At 44.6% G+C, this 22,263-nt stretch overlaps 1 protein-coding gene across 1 annotated transcript in view; it reads left to right on the forward strand.

Moving 5' to 3' along the window:
• Positions 1–21,883, forward strand: part of LOC119464130 (ras-related and estrogen-regulated growth inhibitor-like protein) — a 62,017-nt gene extending 40,134 nt beyond the window's left edge. Inside the window, exons 3-6 of the mRNA XM_037724966.2 lie at positions 15,351–15,407; positions 16,584–16,660; positions 17,324–17,557; positions 19,171–21,883. Of these exons, the coding sequence (XP_037580894.1) occupies positions 15,351–15,407; positions 16,584–16,660; positions 17,324–17,557; positions 19,171–19,386 (584 nt within the window). The 3' untranslated portion in view covers positions 19,387–21,883. The remainder of the gene's footprint in view (positions 1–15,350; positions 15,408–16,583; positions 16,661–17,323; positions 17,558–19,170) is intronic.
• Positions 21,884–22,263: the final 380 nt, after the last annotated feature.

The raw sequence follows: 22,263 nt of genomic DNA on the forward strand, positions 1-22,263 counted from the left end.
TGTTGTTACTTCTTGCCTCTGCACGTGTGGCCAAATATATATTGAGGAAGGTTCAGGCGGTGCAGGGGGGAGGGGGGGGGGGAGGTGTGTTGGGGAACGGCAGTGCGCGAGGCTCTCCTACAGTCAGTGAAGAAAGTGAGTAGGTCGAGAGCGCGCGCGCGCGCGGCTCCGCAACGATGGGAGTGTGATTATGGTGCGGCGACCTTCTCAAGGTAACCGGCTCGGCAACCGGCCTTGCCAGAGGCCCTGCCGGACCTTCGGTTATTGGGGCGCCTTGGGGCGACGTGGAATCTAGGCGGCGTGATCATCGTCCATGTCGTCGCTTCGCTGAAGGGGTTCACGGTCGGGTGGTCTTTATATTTTTTTGATTACGCGAACCGTTAACGTTATTTCTACTGATGAAAATGATCACATGTATGAAGATTATGATCGTATAATCATGATTCTCTTTTTACTGTTTCATACAGTAAAATACATAGCTGCAAAAATATATCCGAATATTGACATTGAAGAGCAAGAACCTTACTTGTATAAGGGAACCGTTAGGGAACAAATTCAAAAAGAAAGAAAAATATACCAATAGAGACAAAACATTTAAGGTTACCGATAATTTTGGTGGTCGTGTATTGGGGTAAATAAAGAAAATCCATGAATTTAGTTCGGTTGCATTAATTTACTATATTGATTCAGGCAGATGGTTTCATTCGTCAAAAAGCGCCATGTTGGAAAGATTAGCTAAATGAGTTTATTGAACCGGGAGTGAAACTAAGGCAGATTTTTAAGAAATAAAAAAAACAGAAAAAAAGAAAACACAATGGATGCTACGGTCTACATTGACTGCAGAGTTAGCAACTGTAAGGGCGTGGGCCTGAACATAGGGGTTTGTGTACTTGTGTAGGGACGCCCTGTCATCTTTGTTGCAATGCGTAGGGACTCAAAAACTGGGAGAGCAGGATGTGCTCAGCGCACTGTCGTTACTTTTAATGAATCCTACAGGTAACGTTCAATTTTCAAATGCTCTCGTGCACATAGGGGCTACAAAAGTGTTTCTCACGGTTTGTACTAATCTTTGCGGTATATTTCTTTCTGAGCGAACCTTCTGCTTCCTTTCAGTTTAAAGTGGTTAAGTCGTTGATGCTTGCCAATCCGCTATTGTCATTAGCTATCCTAGCAAGTAAATCTGCAGACTGCACGACAATATGTTCCACCTTGACCTGGTAAAGCGCGCCATGAAAGTCGTCATTTAAGCCGTTGTGTTGTTCATCATGTCTGCTACATAAAGGACACCCAGAAGAGGATCGAAAGTGTTCAATTGATTTCCAATGCATTCCCAAGTAACGAAGAAGAAGGAACACCTATTGCGGGACATCGGATTGTATCAAAAGAACAGTTCTCTTTCAATGCTAGGCGCGCCGGCGTCAATGAGACCGTAAGAGAAGCGGATTTCAACGATTCCTAGCACAGGGTTTGAGCTCATTTACTGCAATGGTTCGCAGAATTTTCAGCATCAGATTCGCAGGAGACGAACTCGAGTGTTGTGCACTACGAAAGTGTTGCTTAGTTCTTCTAATATCCAGGGAGGCCTCAATCAAACTTTGCGAGCAGTTTTATTGCGTATGCTTGCGTCTGTTAATGTATGTGCTGTTGGCATGTTCATAGTGATCAATGTGTGTGCCACAGTTATCAACGAGCACCTGAAGTAACATGCCAAGCGACGAGCCCCCCAGGCTAAGATCTCTAGGTTTTCATTAAATTCTGCATCTCTCTTTATGTTCCTCTACAGCGATCCCATCGCTGTGTGTCCAAACGAAAGGACACCGATTGCCATTTCGTTGTCGGGAACAAAGTTTGGCCCCAGCCTTTCCGATCTGCTATGCACAGTACCCGGTACACACTGGACAAGTTCCTTCATTTTCGCGCCGTTCTCAGCAAGCGGCCGGCCAGAGATGCTAATAGATATATATGGGCAGTACCTCGTGCGCCCACGGCGCCTTTGGGTCGTCTCCTCATCACAGGAGCCCCTTTTGCACGACGACGGCGCGGAGGGAGGGGCGGGGGGAGGTCAATTTTCGAGTCTCTCGGGGTCTCTCAAGGTCCGCATTTCACTTAGGCCTACCACCACCCCCTACGGGGTAATTTTCCGGTAAGAAAGAACCCGTGTGCATTGCGTATTGTGTATAAAGAAAAAGCCGTTTAACGGTCGCCGTGTGTCTCCACCTTGTCGCGACACCTTGAATTCCAGCGACAATGTGGCGCCGTTTCGGGACGCCATTAGGCTAGTTTCTTTTTTTTTTTATCTTCCCTGGTGCCCAGAACTCAGAGGAAGGTGCTCGCGCGTCTTATGCTGATGGCATCGCTAATTACGGGTGTCCAATATAGTTTCTTTAATAAATGAGGAAATGAGTTCCACAGAGAGTGTCGTGACCTCGGGTACGAGACGCTTTTTCTGTATCGTGGATCGCCTGGCGGGCGCCGATGTTTACTTACCCGTGGAAGTTGCCAAGAGACTGGAGCTTACAAAAAAAGAAAAAAAAAAAGAAAAGAAGCAGTGAAACGCAGGCTTGTGCGATACCGCGTCCACACTGTATTTACAGCCCGCGAGCAGTCGTATCGGGTGAAAAATAGTAGTGTACTCCAAAGATCCTCATGCGTCAGTTGTTCGCTGCCTTGTAGAACGCAAGAATATGCAGGATCGTATGTGCAGGTGTTAGGCTCGTTTCTTTTTTACCGCACTTAGTGATTTTCCCTTTCCTTAATTTGCTTGTTGGCGTCTTCGTTCCACCTCATGACAATTTTTCATATTTTCTTGCGCTTTTTTCCACAATGAAATCTCTTAGTTGCTGAAAAAAGGCTCGCGCAAGGCCCTTCTGCAGGCAATTGGATGGTAGTCTCCTAGTTTCTGTTTGCGGATTTCTGTATTTTTTCTATTCTTTAGAGGTGGGGGAGAAATTAGCATTAGAACACGTGAGAGGTAAGGTCTCTTTCACAATAAAGTTAAATCAACTTGACCGAACATAACTTGAACAGGCTATTCAAGTCAACAAACATTTTAATGCCCTCTACTATTTACATATACTCAAGTGCGCGCATCAAGAACAAAGGCTGTGTTGGCAGCTTCCGCTACAGTAATCCGTTGTCCTGTGCTTGACCGAGGTTTCAAAACTGTTGTTACTCCCCAATGGAACACGTTTATGCTTTGAAAAAGCACATGTAAAGATCTCATGCTTGAACCGGTTGGTGTCAAGACTGCACGAAGGTAGACCTGTTGGCACTGCCTCATACTAGTGCAAGTGCAGAGAGCTTTCCGCGTTTCCCTACTTCTCCGCCACAGTGGGACCTTCCAGGCGTCAGTGCGCGTGCGCGTTGTCGATTTAGATTCAACTGTGATGTGTGCTTAACCGCGCCAGCCTTTTCAAATTTGCACATATCCTTGCCAATTCGCTCACCCTTTTGTCACGTTAAGGAGCACTTTCGCTATGCTTGAGCAAGAACACTGTAAATGGTCTCCGTACCTGGCGAATGGACATACTCTGCACAGAGGGGAAGGGGGGATGCGAGAAATCCTGAAATTTAAGCATGAAACAAGCACCCACTTTTACAAGAAGAAGCTTCTCTGTGGTCTATTGTTTCTGTAGCGCATGCTTCATTTGAGTGAACTTCCGATTCGCGAATGACTTTATGAGGCATGCGTAGGTTTGTTGAAGAGAAGAGTGACTTTGAATAGAATACACGAAACTCCACGCGCTCCACGCCATAGATAGAGCCAGTATTTTGAGTACAAGCTTGTGCGGTATTTGTCGCGAAGGTGATTAAAAGCACATAGAAAGCTAAATATTTTTTTTTACTAAAGCACGTTCAGTCAGCGCCTTTTGCATCTTGCCCAGACATAGGCAAAAAGGAGGCCTCGTTTAAATGCGACCTCAATATGCAGGTTTTATGTTCATTCAGGGAGCTTTGCGATTCCTCGTCAGCACCAGTAGCACATACGCCCTGTATAAACTACGGTTCTAGTGGAATGTACACTGCGCTCCGTGCATTTTACGTTCACCCATAAAACGTGTTTTATGCACACGGAGCATTCACAGTGTCTTTGTGGAATTTTCAGGCTTCTCGTGTGCAGTAGGCAGCAGCACGTTTTCTTCGTCGCCGCAGGTACTAGTTAGTTAACTATGCGCTAGTTACGTTTGACGTTATCATGAAAAAAAAAAGAGTCCAACACGAGCCACGAAGACATGGATGGGTTCGTGTAGCAAATAAGTTTTGTTATAAGAAAAAAAATTAAGGCCACGTAAACGGCTTCCGTAAGCCTATGGTGTTATATATTACGCACATTTATTACTGGCTGACATTTCTCTTGTAGTTTACCCCGTCCTCATTTCAAAGTAGGAGGTTGAGGCGTGCTGCGTATTTATTCGTAGATTTAGTCCTCTCTCCTATGAACATGCTCAGGCAGCCCCATAACGTCAGAGCGACCTGAGGAATTCCTTACTGGCTAGTTATACCTCGCGACCCCTTTACTCTTTACCCGTTTATTCTAAATAAAGCAGTAGAAAACTCGCAATCGAAATTATGTTGAATTCCTGCTCTGATTTTGTAGTAGAGACCTTTTGCTGAGACGCACTTCAACATCACGCATGATATCTGCAAGAGAGCTTCTAAAGTATCTAGTGTGACAAGGCACCTTCGGCTCTTCAGGTGGATGGCTTGGACGAGCTTACAACGTAGGCTTGTCCAACAAACAAGCAATGTTCGTTAGTACGCTAGCCATAGCTCACAAATTATTTATGATAATTTAGTGCAGAGCGAATGATGCCGTCGCGGAAAGGAAGCCACTTATTGTCCTGAACACGGTCATCTAGAAGGAATACTAATAATTAAAACTGTTTAAGACTGTTCGTCACCGATATATCGGCTACGAAATGCATCGGTGGCCCATTTAGTTTTGTCATGCAGTACAGAAAGCGTGCTTTTTGGGGAAAATAATAGCCGGAATATTAAACTGGCCTTTGAAAATGGCATTTAAAAACTGGCGCTAGTGTCAAAGCGCCCGGTAGTTAAACTGGAGTAAATTATAAAGCAGTAGAAGGAACAGGAATGAAGAAAATTAAGCTGGCTACAAGTCGGCGTGCTAAGTATTATGCGTAATGTTTTTGACGACGCTGACGAAGAGATGAATTACGTGCACGCTAAGGAAGCCGCCTTAAAAATCGCTCCGGGTATTAGCATCTGAAAGAACGCCACATTTTTGCAAAAGCCTGACAACACTGAAAACGCTCTAGATGGCAGATATGTTCATGTTGCTACGTGCTTCCACGTAACAATATCATCGACACTGTTTGTCATTGTAACGGCTCTTTTCTCGCCTTCATTACTGTGAGTGAACAGGAATACAAATGGCGGCATGTTATATGAGCGTCATTGCAATGTTTAGCTACACTTTGATATAGTTAATCTGGGCTACCCTACTTCTTTCGGACTCACTGTGTCGTGAAAACCACAGCTTGATTGAGTTTAGGTAAGACAAAGTGACAAAGCATTCTGGAAAGGAGCTGCAAAAACAGCTGATCATTCATTTATACCATTAGAAATGGTAAACATGTTTATACATTAATCAGACTAGCCAGTCAGGTGGAACTACTTTTCTTTGGATTTCCTGTGCAACCTGCACTGCTGCTATGGACATTTGATTCAAAACAAAGTTCACCAAGAAAATTAATGGCAGAGAAAAAAAGTAATATTCCTCAGGACAGCCCTAATCTAGGTGTTATTGAGGCTGTCACAGTTCATCTGCGAGTTATGCTACGAATTCGCCGAGCCACCATGGGAAAGGGTTGTTTATTGAGATTCTTAATGGTCCTCTTCAGAACCTCTGCTAGGCGGATGGGGAAAACTGAATTTATGAAGCAAAATAAATCTGAGGCAGGTAAAAACTGACTGCTCGTTAGGAGAGCCTTCATTAGGAACTCATTTAAGCTTCATTTCAACCCTACCGGTTGCTCACCCGTGCGAAACTAATTGCTCTCCTGGCACCATCGCAAAGGCAAGAGCGCGGCCGAATCGGCTCACAAAGCGTGCCAACAAATGGGTTCTCGCTTTAATAAGGACACATCAAGGGTAAAAACTTGCTAAGATGCATTCCAGTTAACTCATTACCGCTCAAAACGCAATCACTGGCTAGCATTGGTGCGCAGTGCGTAGAATAACGTCAAGCAGTCGTTTTGTTCCAGAATCGAGGCCACAGCACCCGTCATTGGCGACCGGTTCTTTCCACCTAAAGGTTCTTGCACTTGGAGAATACGTTCGGCCAAGTGGCTTTCAAGCGGTGCACGAATTAGCGGCTTTGAAAGAGCCTTGAATATTTTCAACTTGAAAAATGCAGTTTGTTATCAACTCGGCCCGTGCCCCGTGCTCGTGAATAAACTGCAAAATTAATTTTCCTTTTGGTTTCTACACTAGTACTCCATACAGACGATGACTCTGCCTAACATTACGTACACTGTCGTGGTAACATGTCGCTGACCTTTCGTGCAATCCTGGTTCGGGAGAAACGGAATTTCCTGACGACTTTTTCCGCCAAGGGAACATGACGACGGAGGTGATGCGACAGATATCATGAAGACTTGAAGAAACTGCCCTTAAAAAAAGCAAATGACTACGGGATCACATAAACATAGAGACTATTAAGGTGATGAGCAGTGAGCCAATAACTACGGAAGCATCAATCCAGAGCCAAAGTATCGCTAAATGTACTTCTCTTCGTCAAGGGAAGCCTCGAGGAAGATAATTCCCGTTGTTGGAAGGTTGATTGCGGTCTGAAACTTCTCTTTCTCCTACTGTTTATTCATAAACCTGGTGTCCTACTATTGTAATACAGGAAATGCTGGCGCTGTAGTCAACGTGCGCCACCGCTATGGCTTTTCACAAAATGGAAATCACGGGCAGTACTGCTCGGACTTGCCCTCACAAGGTTCGTCCTGCTGTCAGCGACCTTGCATACTTTTGTATCAATCTTCTTTAATCTCACGTTTGTTGCAAATACATTTTACAGAGACAATCAATCTCATGGATCACCTAAATTTTGCATTTTACACTTTTCAGAGCACTGCAAATAAACGTAGTAGTGCAGAATACAGAAATAGTTATTGGTGGTGAGGGTTATTTACGAGACACCAACTAAAAGTAGCCGTGCACGTAATTGAAAGTGTGCTGGTTGAGTCACACAGAAGGTTTCCCAATGAAATGAGCTAGTTATATATGTGAAACGCTTAGCAGCTCTGCATAAATGGTGTGAGGCTTGCAGCGAGCTCAATTGGACAAATGCACTCTATTTACATGAAGAATTCATGCCAAATAACGGAAATATCCCCGTGTTAACCACGGTTACAATGGTTGCCGAACGACGCCTGTGCCAGGTTCCCAATAGTAATCATATCATTAATGAAATCACATATCGCGATGTGTTTTGCTCCTTTACGGCATACTTATCGATCCCAGTTCGTGCTCGCATACGTAGTGCGCAATTTGCTACGTCCTTCTAATAACTGAAAACATGCAAGAACTTTGTATGTACGGTACATTTTACAAATACATCAGGCGCCAATGATTTTACACTTACACTACATTTTTTTTTCAATATCTTGGACCAGCGTATGTGTATGATAACGGTCTAGCACGAGATATGAACGCCGAGTGCCAAGTTCCGTTCTTTACAGTTGAATAATGCAGAATTGGTCAAAAGTTGGCCAGACCACAGCTAACGCAGACATGTCGATTTAAGGCTGTGTGATAAGGCTTCCAAAACAAATTTGACACTCCAAAATTTGAGCTGGGGAGAAAGAGTGCCCTTTAAGTGCTGTACAGGCGGTGTAACCGCATGTTCGTATTTCATGGGGCCAAAACGCTATAAGCAAATTTTAAATCGAATTCTATATGGTGGCGTAACTGCGAAAAACTTATAACTCATCTTTCTGTTGCGATAGCATCTTGACAAAATATTTTTATTATACCACGGCGGGTTTTTATTGAACACTTAGTGACTGGTTAAAAGAAATGTTTAAAAAGCAAGCAACGTTCGATCAATTTTGCCGACGTGAGGACTCTGGACCAGAATGATATCGATCCCCAATTTTTTTTTTATCACGATACAAGTGCTGCGCTCCTTATGTAACCATTCGTGTTACAGATTCTCTAGCCATTATGATGCGCTGGCAAGTATTGCCAGGCTAACCCCGCCTGTTGCAACATCACACTACACCTCGACCACTTGTACTCGTTGTCACAAAGTGCACTGTCGTTCGGACCACTCGGCTGCTAAGATGCACGGAAATGCTGTATTCAGGTAGAAAATCGTATGTCATTTACTGCTATCGGGAGTAAGAAATGCAGGCCACTGCACTTTTCGATTAGAAACACAAATACAGGCAGCTAAGGCCAGGCCTATTCTGCTACCCCTGTGGCGAGCTTCGGGTCGTCCAGGCGACCGGCCCCTACCTGTACAATCCTTCTGACAGGAACAAGGCTTGAATCGACGGGGGGGGGGGGGGGGGCCTCCAGCGAATCGAATTGCTAAAAGGAAGAAGACAACAACAAACACGAAAACTAAACACAGAAAACGTGAAAGAGGAACCCTGCGGCGTTTCAAAACATGACACCCGTTTCGGCCCACGAATATCGTGTTCCTGCCGGGTACTCGGCTTGTCCACACTCGACCTGGGTGAGGTGGGAGACCTCGTGGCAGGCAATAACCGCTGGTATGTCAGGAATGGCGATGGAAAGGAGTGCGCATCACTGGCATACAAACATACCCACCCCTTCTTGGGATGGGCGAGCTGAATCTCACGAAGAACGTAGTGCTCTCTTAGCTTTCTGACTTCGTCTTGGCCGTGTAGGGTCGAGAACAAGCGCGCATTTCGGCCCGTTTGTACATGGCTTCAGCAGGAAAGGGAGTTGGAAAGCGCGTAGATTAAGGGATGCACAAATGATAAAATGCATTATAACCTGATTGCTTATCCGGCCGGCCAATAGTTTAATTATTCTTTAAGCAGTTTAAGTGGAGATTCAGCGTTCACAGCGACTATTCGCCAAAATTTCGGAATAATATTCTGTTTTTTTGGTTTCGTATTTTTCATGGTTCATTTGGCATCGTTGTTTGCCTGATTTGTACTCAGATTTAGCTGCCGACGATAGCCCAAAATCGAACGATATGTGTGTAGTAGCTTCTGCATGTGTTGACAATGTGCGAATGTTAACGGTGATTTCTCGTTTTCTTTCTTGAACAGCCGCGTGATGAAAGGCACGGCGTGACTTACTTAACAACGCGGACTAATCAATTTCATCGTGTTGCAAAATGTTGGCAAGAGAAAGAAATTTGAAAGCGCGAAATCTTTTATTTTATTGTTAAAAAAAGACAGTCACACACAGCATATTTCAGCATTAAGGCGAATAACAGAGATGAACATGCACGACTAACCTCGGAAGCTTCCCACATCCAGAAAAAAATCCGAATTCAGGCTAGTGCGATCTCAATCACCACGACAGGATAAGGCTTTCACAGGTGACACTGCATGCGATCTAGTGAAGAACAATGGTACGATCTCCACGACGTCGGCTTCGTACTCCACAGAATTGTCTGTTTGTGGCAACCGAAATGCATTCCCAGAAGCCAGCACTTTCAGAGTATTATGGGACACATCAACTTGTAGAAATTCACAAAGGTCCACGTTTAACGCTCGTTAGCGCATTCTGCACCGAAGTGCATATTGTTGCGGGGTCATGAGTTTGTATGCTAAGTTCGTGTTCAAATTACTTTACATACTACCTACTGCACTTTTTTGCTGCCTTGGATTGAGTCGCCTCAAAAACACTCTAGGCCTCTAGAGGCAGTGGGGTCGAGCTCGAAGGTATACGGGAATGCTGTCCTGTAATGCGCGGTCGAATCTCAATTATCGCCTCAAGTTACTGCCGTTGAAATCCGTTTTGGATGGACGGTCCAGGGAACCCTCCACAACTTCTCCCAAGGTTCAACTGTACAAAGTACGTCTCTGGTCTTTGGTACTGGAGAGCCTCCCAGAGACGATGCGCCGACGAAGTCTCTCAAAACCGAGAAATGTCCACCATGATAATGGCCAAATGTTGCGCTCTTAGCAAGGCGCAACATCACATCCAAATTTCAAAGCATTGGCTCCAACGGTCCTTTGAGCGCGATTTTATCGAAAAAAAAAATGTCAACCAGAAGTTTTCTGTCGCTACCATTCGTAATTACAACTTAGCGATAAAAGTACAGCATGAAACGAGGGATGCGCGTCTTCTTTCTTCCTCTAAGAGTAGGTGCATTAGCTCTATTATAGACATTTTGGCCTTTGGTATTTGGTATGGCGGGTGGCGCAAAATCTTAGCTATGAAAAGTCACAACAGCAAAACGAAAACAGGTAGCCAAATAAAGCTTTTTAAAAGAATTCCATGGATCGCGATGAAAAACAGCAAGAAGGAAAACTGTATTGTTAAGTACCACAACAAAAACACAGGCATACGCAAATCATTGGAACTACGGGAAAGAAAAAAACATAGATATATAGTAGTGTATAATGTAACTTTTTAGTGAGAGAGGGCGCTGGAAGGTTAAAATTACACACATTTTGTGGAGACACTATTATATTTAGTTATGGAAGTTATGACATTACGTCACGTTGGGAAATCGTTGTGGAAGTGTTGGAGTTCGTCTTTCTGCCATTATAACTTTGCGTTGATTGACCTAAGCGGAGTGCTATCAGTTTAATGATATCTATAATTGTTTGTTTCGGCTAACAGCTTCCATTCGCGACCATTTCCGGGTGTGATCCCGGAAGCCATTTACACTTCCGCAGTCGGAGTGCCGATCCAAGGATAGTTAGAACTACACAGCGCCTCCCCTCCCCCCCCCCCCCCCCCCACACACACACACACACAAATCTATACCATGATTAGCCTCGTCCTTTGAAAATGCCCCCCGGGTACGGTTTGCACAGGGTACCATTTTGTAATTACATGTGTGATCGATCAACGTGGCTGATACTACAGGGAAATACCAACCACGTCGATATTATGGGATAGCATCAACCCTCTTTTAGTGCGAAACTGTTGCGTACATTAGACGTTGGCGAAACAATAAAGAGAAAAGACATCGTGGTAGTCCTAATAACCGTGATGTCTTAGCTGTACGTAGAGCTAGTTGGGGTCGTAGGCAAATAATACGAAGTGCCAATTTAACTCCAACATTTCGTGTTAGGTCCGCATCCCGAAGGCATATTTTGTGAAAATCTCTCTTTTTTTCTTACGAGGCGATGGACAGTGGCTAAACATGGAAAGCGTCTACTTGCGGAGCCAACGTTTCGACAAGCAGACTTCTCTTTGTTAGTGCGACACTTGCTGGGCGGGATGCGTTGTTTGACAGGCTGGCACAGAAAGTGGCTGACGGATAAAAGCGGCGCAAATCGAGGCTGGACTCTTGGCCATAGCGCCAGAAATCAAGCCATACACTAAGGAATAGACTGAGTTCTGCAAACTGCCCCTTATAATCCACAGAAAAACGAGACATTAGATGTTCTGACGTGGCTCACTTGGATATCTCTTGCTGGAATTAAACACTACTTTAATGTTATTGCATCTACGGGCACCCTCATATGGCTTTAACGCGACCGTACTCGCAAATTTTAGTTTTTTTTTGTTTTAATTCTACTCGTTTGTCACATCATTATAACGGTCAGGCAACACAGGTCAGCAAACTAGACGAGTGCCTTCTCGCCGTGCCAGCCTTTGCGTACCTATTTTGCGTACGTTTGTTTGATAATTAAGACAATATGACGAGAGGGACGAGAAGGGAATACCAAACTACTTATAGCGCTGCCATCTGCGAAACTTTAGATTAATACTCGTAATTGAATCGAATTTAAATTGATTACCTTGAAAGTTTCGAAGTTTATGTGCTCAGGGTTAACCATGTAATACCCAAAGTATCATATGAGGTACGCTTAGTTTTATGCGTCAGCATTTTTATTTACGCACGGGAACCTATAAACCATAACCTGTAGTAGCGTTGTGGACCCGCTGGAGCGAGTTTTTATTTCTGAATAGCTCAGCGAACCATTTAATAATTGAGTATTTTTTAACTAATTCGGTTTGAAGACATAACACTTGATTGTATTCTTTTTTTTGTACAAATCCACTTTCGTAAGCCAGAAATAAAGGTGAACGAGTTACAGGTTTCTTTCACTGGGAAGTGTATTTTGGAATTGCAAGGTTATTATCACAACACCGGCTAAATAAATGACAAATTCACTTCGAAGAACGTGTCCTGACTTAAACACTCGATCAAGAAGTGCCCAACAAATGATCTGGTCAACGTCAAAACGATTCGGTCCACGGAAAAGGCGCTCGATCGCGCACCTCAACATGAAATTTGTGGCTTCCTATTCATCGCAGGACTCAGCGTCAAATGCAGTGCTAGCCGGATGCCGGAAACGGGCTGCGATATCTGCTCAAGACGTCAACTCGCTAGTAGGACGTCGCCAGCGCGATGGAACAATGGCAGTGAGGATTACGCTGGTACCGGTTCCCAGAGAGCTTAGCGGCTGGAAAACGTACGATCAAATTGTGTTGTCAGTTTCGAAGAATGTCCGCAGTTGCTCCATTGGCGGCTCGGCGCAAGATAAATGCCATGCAGGACGGTTGCCGAAAGCAGTGTCCGTAACCGTCCGGTCGAACCGGGGCCTGAAGTGTCGTAAGTTACGACGCGTACTACGAGGCACGGGAAGTTGTTCTGCAGAACGCTGTTGGTTTCCGCGTTGGGTAGCGTTTTTCAGTGTCGCTCTGGAATAATCGGAAGTGGTCAGAGCTACCGGAAGTACAACAGGAAAACAGAAACACAACGGTTAAACTGTGGGAAGAATGAGAAACTTCAGGTTCTCGCTAAAAATTTGACATTCGTATATCGTGGTCAAACTTTCAGTATGGGAAAATCGGAAAGCGAGAACTACGTATATGTCGAGCCAGAAAAATAAAAAAAAAAATAAAAATCTCGCAGGTAACTCATGCTACACTTGAGCGACTGTAATACATTATGGCGTGATTCTCACTCGATGATTTATCCATCGACATCAACAAAGACTTCCCGCGCCCAAGGACATGCGTGTACACTTCCGATGCTGTTATCCACTACTGCTGCCTACAAACGTATTACGACCTTGATCAACTGACACTCCGCACCTACTCCTTACAACGCCTACTTAAGGAGCATCATCGACACATGTCTCTACTACAGTTAATATGAAACACCACTGACTGTCTTTATCCAACGATAACACAACGACACAAGATCTGCATCAAGTACTAGGCTTATTTTAAAATTATTGGTCTCTGTCACATTACAATCCTGTCGAGGACACATATGACATATTGTGAACTTGAACAGCGGACTGTACGCAATGAATACGCCGTGCTTTGCCTTTCTCTTTGTTAGTGCTCGAACGCCCACTGTACGACAGCATGTGTACCCTAACTATAGTGGGAACTGCGCAGTTCTTCCGAATCAAAAGCTTGGCCTAGCCTGGGCGCAAGGGCTCGTATTCAAGAATATACAGTCTAGGACTAGTGAGGTAGTCAGGAAAATAAAATCCTATGCGGATACAGCGTTACCGTGCCGCAGTATTTCTAGGCGAACTAGGCGCCGACCTCGTTTAAGTGAACGAAAGTAACAGAAAGTAAGGTAGTCGGTTCCACCTGTCTTCCAATCTTGCAGCCACGATAGACCAGGTGGACCCTCACGGGCCACGCGTGAACGCCCAGATAACGCATCCAATGCGTCGCGGTGTTTGGGAAATTTTACGAAGCAGAGCGAACTGGGGGCTTGCTGTAAAAAAAGGGGGGGGTGTCCCTTGGACTCCGAAGAAGAGTACGGTAGCGAGCAAAAAGAAGTCGTGCTATTTGAAGGACCACCTTTAGTCCAGGACAGCCGGACAGGCAGATAGGTGGTCGCTTTAGTCGACTGTGGCTGTCGCTCCGGCATACGGTCACCAGAGCACCTCGGTAGAGCGACTGCGAGGGGCACTTTTGAAGTCCTTTTTTTTTCGGGCGAACGGGTTGCTTGGAGGGTGGTCCCGAATTCATGATTTTAAGTGGGCGACAAAACGGTCTCGCTTGTCAGTTTAAGCAAGTTGGGGCCTGGAATAGCTGCAGGGCGCACGCTGTCACCGTCGTCTCGGGGGACGTTCTGGGGCTATCTTTTGTTCTATTTGTCCGTTTGTGCTTTATTCGCTCCGTTTAGATCATACGAAGAGGTCAGAGAGTTTGGGGCGAGCGGGAGGTCAAAATGCGGCGAAGTATGGTGACATCGCGGAAGCAGAGACGAGGACACGCTTTTGTCGCGAATCGGTCGCAGCCCAATGCGGATCCAAGATGGTTTCTTTCTATCTTTTTTTCCTTCACTCTTTCCCGATATATTTTTATATGTTTCCCGTTGTTACCGGACACTGAACTTTCCACCCGAGACCGAGTGGGGAAGCGGAGTTGCTAGGTGGTGGAACAAGTAGAGTGGGTTCGTGGCGACACAGCTTGGTGCTGACTCTGTCTTTTACTGTGAAGCTTGACTCTACACCACTGTCGGAACAAGCAAAACACTGCATTCGATTTGAATGGTGTCTGCCAATTGGGCGCTTTCCTGTCTGGAAATGTAAATCGTTTTATATCGGATAACCTCAGAATAACGGGATGAAATATGTTGTTCTTATTTTTTTTTGTCTGGCGTGAGACTGACGTTGTGATTGATATGCATTATTTTATCTCTATTGTCAGCGTGCTCAAATTCAGCCATGAAGGAGCAGATGAAGGGTTTAGTAAATAAATAAATCATGCATAGATTACGGTTCTATAAGGCATTAATTAGAAACTCCATTGCGCTCCGCGTCTGGTGAGCGTGATTTCGCCTTGCTGTCCTTTGTTCTCATATACAAGGCAACAATGTGTTTTCGTATATTCTTTCTGCTGTACGCATGTGCCATGATTTGTAGATAAAGTGTTCCTAACTGAGCCATTCATGAGTGACTTAATCATTGGAGTTGCTCATCGATCTAGTGTTTGATTGCTCCCTTTTTTCTTGACATTAATTAACTGCGACGTCTCCCGTGTACAGATTTTTTATGAAGTTTTTATATATAATTTATCAATGATATTGGTTAAATTTGTGTTTTAGATGTGTGGAAGATTGTTAAATTCTTGTGGTGCTTGTACATGTTATAAAACATTACAGTTAAGTTTAGTCAACTGCGTATGATTTAATAGCTGTGACCTTATCTGAGCTTATTTTGTTTCTTTTTGTGCAGCTGTCACGGTGCGATACCTCACAAAGCGGTACATAGGAGAATACAGCTCAAGCAAAGGTGAGGAGCATTACGTCTAGTGCTCTGCGCGTTTTTTTTCTTTATCGGAATATATGCATGAGATATATCTTGAACTGGTAGTGTACACTATTGTTTGGCCTGATCCACTTCGGTAAAGCTAACTTAAAAGCTAGAATTTAGAAAATAAATCGCTAGTGTTCTTTTGATTTATATGATTTAAGTATTAAGAAATCTAAATTAAATATAAAACGGTTTCTAACAATTTTACCCAAGTAGCAGACAGTAAACCAAAACGAAAGAGTTTTCTACAATGCAGACTTAAGTTCACTAAGGCGAGAGCCTTATATGCCTCATCGTTCAGACGACCTTCAAAGTCCTTTGAGCGAGAATGCGTCGACGACACGAAAGGTACAAAAACGTTTACGTGACCCCTCAGGCGAGTTGGAGGCAATGGAAGATGAATGATAAAGTGAATTAGGATGGGTGATAAAGTGAATTAAGTGGTTGACTAAGCCAATTAAAAGGATGACTAGGCGAAGTAAGTGGATGACTCAGGCGAGTTAAAGGCAATAGAATTAAGATTAATGACTAAGGGAAGTAAGAGGATGATTAAGCGAATTAAGAGGATGACTCAGCGAATTAAGAGGAATGAATAAGCGAAGTAGACTAAGTGAATTAAGGGGGATGACTAAGCGAATTAAGAGGGTCAGTCTTTAATGCATCGGCACTTGGGCTTTCGCTTTCAAGTCGTCTTAGCGATAATGTAAGAGACCCTGTGAATGTTTTTTGCGACTTCTTTGTCATATTTTTTTTTTATAAATGCGTGTGCAACGTAAACTTTTATTTGAAAAATTGCAGGCACCGATATCTATGTCACGTGTGTTGACGCTAATTCAAGCCTCACAACGCCATTTAAAGTGGTTCTGCGAGGGCAACGAATTAATTTGTCCACCGACAATCGTAACCGGTACAGGAAAAAAATAAATAATAGGCTGCTCTGTTTAAATAGACATGGTGTGAAAATAAACTGCACAAATAAAGAATTAGAATGTGTCAAACATTTAGGTGTCGTAATGAAATTCTAGGCCACTTCAGATAAAGGCCTGAAGGTCTGGTTTGACAAATTCCGGTACAATATGCTCCTTTAAAATACCGAACTCAGCATGGCTGCAATCTCACACGTTTATATTTTCCTATGCAATTTCTGTTTCGCAGACATGCTGTACCGGCACAACGTGACATTTGACAACGTGGCGACAGACGTCGAAATACTGGACTCGTCGTGTTGCATGGTGAGTGTCGATGTAAGAAAGATCCTCTTCCCCAACAGACACACACGCACAGAGAAACTCGCATGTATACGGCTGCTTGTGGTGCGCCCAGATTGAAGTTAACCCTGCACTTGTGGACGCCAAGCTTGTAGGTCACGTAGACAAGTAGAGCGTTGAGAATTCATTGGGCTGGTATGAGGGTCGTTGGCGACCGAACAATCCATACGCTACAGCATCACATTTGCTAACATGTGACAGGTGGTAGACAGTTTCATCATGACGTCGACCTATATTTCATGAAAAAACGACAGGGTTTCACCGCAGAATAAACATTGAATCACGTCAATTTCGGCGTACCTAGACTTATTATAAAGGTCTAAATGATATTCTGTCATTTGTACACAAGTGATGAACTGTCTTTTCTACCGTGCTATGTTTGGACTGAGTCAGAGTGCGCTCTGGTTAATTCATCAATTGATTGACGACTGACGAATTCATTCATCAGAGAACCGAATGATCGATTGGTAAGAGAGTCCTTCATATAGTGAGCGAACGAGGACTGAACTATTCTCGCTCAACGCATGAGCCGTGTGGAGGACCACGTCACCGTTTTCGTGAGCTCTTGACTGCTACGTTGCATGTTGCGGACAGATTGCTTACATTGTCCTCGCTTGCCGATCACAGGTGACGGGCTGCCTGTACGACCACATCACGTGGGCCGACGCGTTCGTGCTCGTGTACAGCATCTGCGAGCGGTCCAGCTTCGACCACGCGCGAGCACTTCTCGAGACCCTTGTGGCTGTGCGCGGGGCTCGCTCGGCGCCCATGATTCTCCTGGGCAACAAGCGGGACCTGGAGCACTGTCGCCAAGTCGGAGTCGACGACGGCCACGAGGCGTCGCTACATTTCCACTGCCAGGTAATCCTAACGCACATTGTTGTTTTAATGCTGCGTCATTTCTTTGCCCCATTTTCCGGAATCTGCCTTGCTATCTAGTCTCTATCCTGTACCAACCTAACCTCTGCAGCAGGCCATTTGTCAGTGTAATTGACCTATATAGCCGACCCAACATAACAATACAGAAAGATAACTTAATGACAATATTAGGTGCATTTCTTTGAGCACATCCATACACTTTCGTTAATCTAGTTAGCGATTCTCTCGATCCCGAGACGTCTAGCTAGAAACAAGTTTATAGAATAATGTACAGAAGGAGGAGATGTTTTGGCATACCTATTTATGCAAGCAGTAAAAAAGATAATAATAATCACATCGCATCTGCTCACGTGTCAACCTATTGAGAAAGTAACGGCCCTACACTATTTATGAGCGACATAATCTGTTTGGGGTTACTATACAAAAATGCAAAATGCGAATATGTATTTAAAGAAGCAACACGGGTACGTGGTTTTCTCGAAAAGGTGTTGCTCTTGATCTTGTGTTTAGTGGACAAATTACATCAGCGGTGGTCGAGGAATAGGCTTTCGTCACTGTGGTCATTTTGACTTAGTAACACGATGGACTTGGCAACGACGAGACATTAGGTAGCTCTACACAGGCAGGCACAAACACGTAGTGAGAAAACGTGAAACGCTGTGTTGGCCCGGCATTTAACTGTCGTCGTCCTTACAGCGCTACTACGTACATTTCGCAGTACGACAGACCAACTAAGCCAAACTACTGAAATGCACTGGATAAAGGTTTAAATCGAAAGCTATTGCCGATATTATGAGGGACTCTACAGCGGAAGCCCTCCGTCATTAGAGGGTGAATTACAGGAACAGCCTGTAATTATGCTTCCTCTGTAGGTGGGATTTATTTGTTCTTTGTGCGTAATACATTATTCTTCAAGTCAGCATTGTTCGATTTCATTAGTTCTCAGATTACTGCATCATGAATATTTTTTTATATACAGACATTTTCTTCATAGGCCCTAATAAATAGCTCTGTCTTAATTTTTTATGAATGTGCAGGCATAGGTGGTACCTATTGTGTTATATTTTATTCGGAGTTTGTATCGCGGTGTCCGGGATCGATTGCCTGTGTCTCATCAATATGCTTCTTTCAAAATTCTAGCCCTGGATATTTTCTTTCATGGCAGATAAGTGGAATACAGCTGGCAACGCATGACTTACCGCGTGCCCTCTGGCTTCTATTCACATGGTGGTGCTAGGGCGCATCCAGGGTGGCATCAAAGCGAGGGGGTTAGAAGGAGGACACTGGGATTGAAAGTAGTCAGTTGTGCTGTCGTTGTGCTCAAAGGCACGCCTGACTACACTGCCAATATGGTCAGTGCTCAAATTTTCTTCGTAACCTTTGTATACCATGGGTCACAATCAAATCATTTGTCAGAAAGAGTGCCGCCTTGTCTCAGGGGATATTGAAGCCCGGGGCCCATCCTTTAGATCCATAATATACGGCGCCATATGATGTGTAGAAAACGCAACGCTAACGCGCACGAGAAACTGTTACGTTCTAATATTATACGGTACTCTAAAACCCTCTATCCTTGTTTTTTTTTCCATCCACAGTTCTATGAGGTGTCGGCGGCCGAGAACTACGTGGGCGTATCGCTCGCCTTCCAGAGCTTGATCCGCGAGACGAGAGCGTTGCAGGCACTCAGGACGCTGCCAATACGCCGCAAGGCGGGAGCCGCCATGACAGTGTCCAAGATGATCGGCATCGTATTCGGCAAGTCCCACAAGTCCAACCGAAACGGAAAGAAGAGGCCTTCATTGTCCATTTGAGACTCTGCAGAACCGGTGGCGATCCCTTCGGCTCTGGATTATTCAGTTGTGCTTCCTTCCGTTGGCGTGCCGAAAGGCTCGCTGCAGGTGCGTTTGTGATGTGCTGTGAACGGTGGAACTACCTGGAGGCAGACTCATTTGACAAACCGCGCAGATGTGGAAGAGCAGTGAACTGTGCTGCGGACTTCGAGATTGCTGGACAAGCAATTCCTTTGTGATGTGCGTGCTATAAAAAGTGTTCAGCAAAGAAAGCCCCGGTGACGTTCTGTTAGCCACGACATTTATGAAACTGCACAGAGCCGCGTGGACGTGACTGGTGTGTATATAAATCAGGGGAGCCCGAGGGGTGTCTGAGAATCGTGGCACTTTGTGATCAGACCATGACTGAGAAGTGATCGTTGCTGGAATGCTGCCAAAACGTTGCTGACTTGGGTGTACCATGCTTCGGCTGGCTGTGTTTGTGCGCGCTTTCGCCATGATCAACGCTCGGTGTTCTGCGCCTACCACCAACATTGTAGGGACAGGGTACCAGCAGCTCGAGCAGTGCCTTCAAGACTCGTGGGTGGGCTTGAGGACTCGGGTAAATTGGAACTTCTTTGGTGGAGAGACACGCACACCCATTGTGAAAGTGAGCGGATGAGTGTTCTGGTGAGCTGTGTGTGATTTGTGTGTTGTGATGTGTAGTGTTCACCATGCAAAATAGCATGACGAATGACCCTGTTCATGTTCCACGTGTAGTGGCTATGTTTGCGTCGTCCTCTGGTATGTTTTGCGTCATAATGAGAGTTTGTGAGGTGAGGTGTCCTGCGTTTTGGCTACGGTGAACTGTGGCGAATCGAGAAGACATGGTAGACGAGACAGCCATTCTGTGACTCGCAAGTGCAGCAGTGAAAGTGAAGCACTGGTAACGAACTCTTTTAAATGATTAACCGTTTTTTATAAAACGGGATCCACTGCAAAGCACCTGACAAAAAATTGGCGCATTACCAACGTGAAAACGTTTAACATATCTGTCCCGTTATTCATGGCATAGCCAGTGGGATAAGTTCGGGAAAATGGGGCAAAATCTCTCATGGTCTCGCAACTGCATTCTAATGCTTCCGGTTTCCTCCATAAGGCTTGTCCTGGGGGACGTCTATCGAACTGGTGACGCATTTTGCTTTCTTGTACTGCTACAGTGAATTGTGTTTGCAAGGCTACACAGCAGAGTGATTGCAGATTGTGATATTGTGATATTGCTATACGAGAATGCTGGTGGTACAGCTGATGCCAACAGAAGTCGGTTCGACAGTTTGAAACAGTGAAAGAGAAGTGGAATATTTGATGTTCTTCCATGAAGATGTTTACCACCAGTTTAAGGCAGGTACGCAAGAGGGGAAAAGCAGTTGCAACTTAGCGTGCGCTATCTGAAGCTTTGCAAGTTACTGAAACCGATCACGGAGCGTCCTTACGCTGCTTTCAGTTTCGAATCCCCGGTGAGTGGAACTTCCAAAATAAATCGGGAAGGCGCAGCCACAAACTCATTACCCTCGTCATTGCTTGCAATCAATAACCATTACATTCATTCCTTGGTTAATTAATTTTAATATTCGAAGTGAAGCTTAGTTAACAGCGCTTCGCTTCGGCACAAATTCAGTATCATAAATTAAAAACAAATCCAAGATTCAACAGAAGGAATGAACTAGAGATATCTTTCACTTCACGCACCTGTCTTAATTGCGCATCATCACCAACGAGCCGAACGAGCAAGTCTTGAACTCTGTTTCTGCCCGACCATACCAACAAGCCATGCAACATTAGCAGGCCTTGCCTAAAGTCTGAGGACGCGTGTTTACATCTAATGATGCGTTCATAACAATGGAGCCGCACTAGAGCACGAACCGTGGCGTTTCCACAAACTCAGTTGTAACTCAAAGTACTGCCTCGTGTTTCAGCGTTAACAAATACATTACAACTGACCGATTAGAGAGATTCATCGCTTTTGAAACTGCATTTAGGCCGCCACGCCTATTGCGCAGCTTCCAGTGCTGTTCGCATTTTACCTGATTGTTGATTGATTGACATTGAAACATGTGATCTCAAATAAGCATCGATGTTTGACTGCCGGGATGGTATCGTGCTCACTGATGAATGCTATTCACCGTAAGTTTTATTTGCACATATGTTTTTACATGAGGACATAGAGAGCTAACGTGTATGTCTGCAGAATAGCCGAGACGGGATTATGAAGCATCAGTGCCAAAATGACGTGTTCTCCGCTGTGAATAGATTTCGAGAATATACAGACTACATTTCATTTTTGTTTCACAGGGTTGTTTTGCCACGTGACAGGCATGTTGTGAATGCCATTCTGTCTTGTCAGATCTATGCAATGTAATGTCTAGTGTGTATATCTCGCGTGCTTTTCTCGAGATTGTGTTGACTTCAAAGATGCATGTGTATTTATGAAGACGAAGCCTTCACAGTAGGCGCTTTATAATAAAATGTGACGAGAGCACTTCTGACTTTTGTGTTCTGATCTCTCTGTCCGGTTGAAGTTTCGCATGTGACAGTGTAGTTATCCGCAATACAAGTCCATCGAATAGGTGATGTATGCATAGCAGTTTCAGTGGTCCCGAGCCATTGCTATGAAAACGTAGTTGTTTCCTCATTAGCTAGGGAGTATATCATCGGCTTCGTCTGAGTGCTGCATTCACCAACAGTCTCCTGTGCCGTGTTGCTCTAACCGTATTTGGTCAGAACACAGCGCTACTAGAATGAAGACAAGAAAACAGGAGAAACAAAGGACAAGCGCTGACTAACATGTTCAGATATGAATTGAGTTGTAGGCCGCTCATATCCTGTGTTTTTTGTTCATTCCTGTTCGTCTAGTCACGC

This window comes from Dermacentor silvarum, chromosome 9, assembly GCF_013339745.2.
Source record: "Dermacentor silvarum isolate Dsil-2018 chromosome 9, BIME_Dsil_1.4, whole genome shotgun sequence".
Taxonomy (NCBI): domain Eukaryota; kingdom Metazoa; phylum Arthropoda; class Arachnida; order Ixodida; family Ixodidae; genus Dermacentor; species Dermacentor silvarum.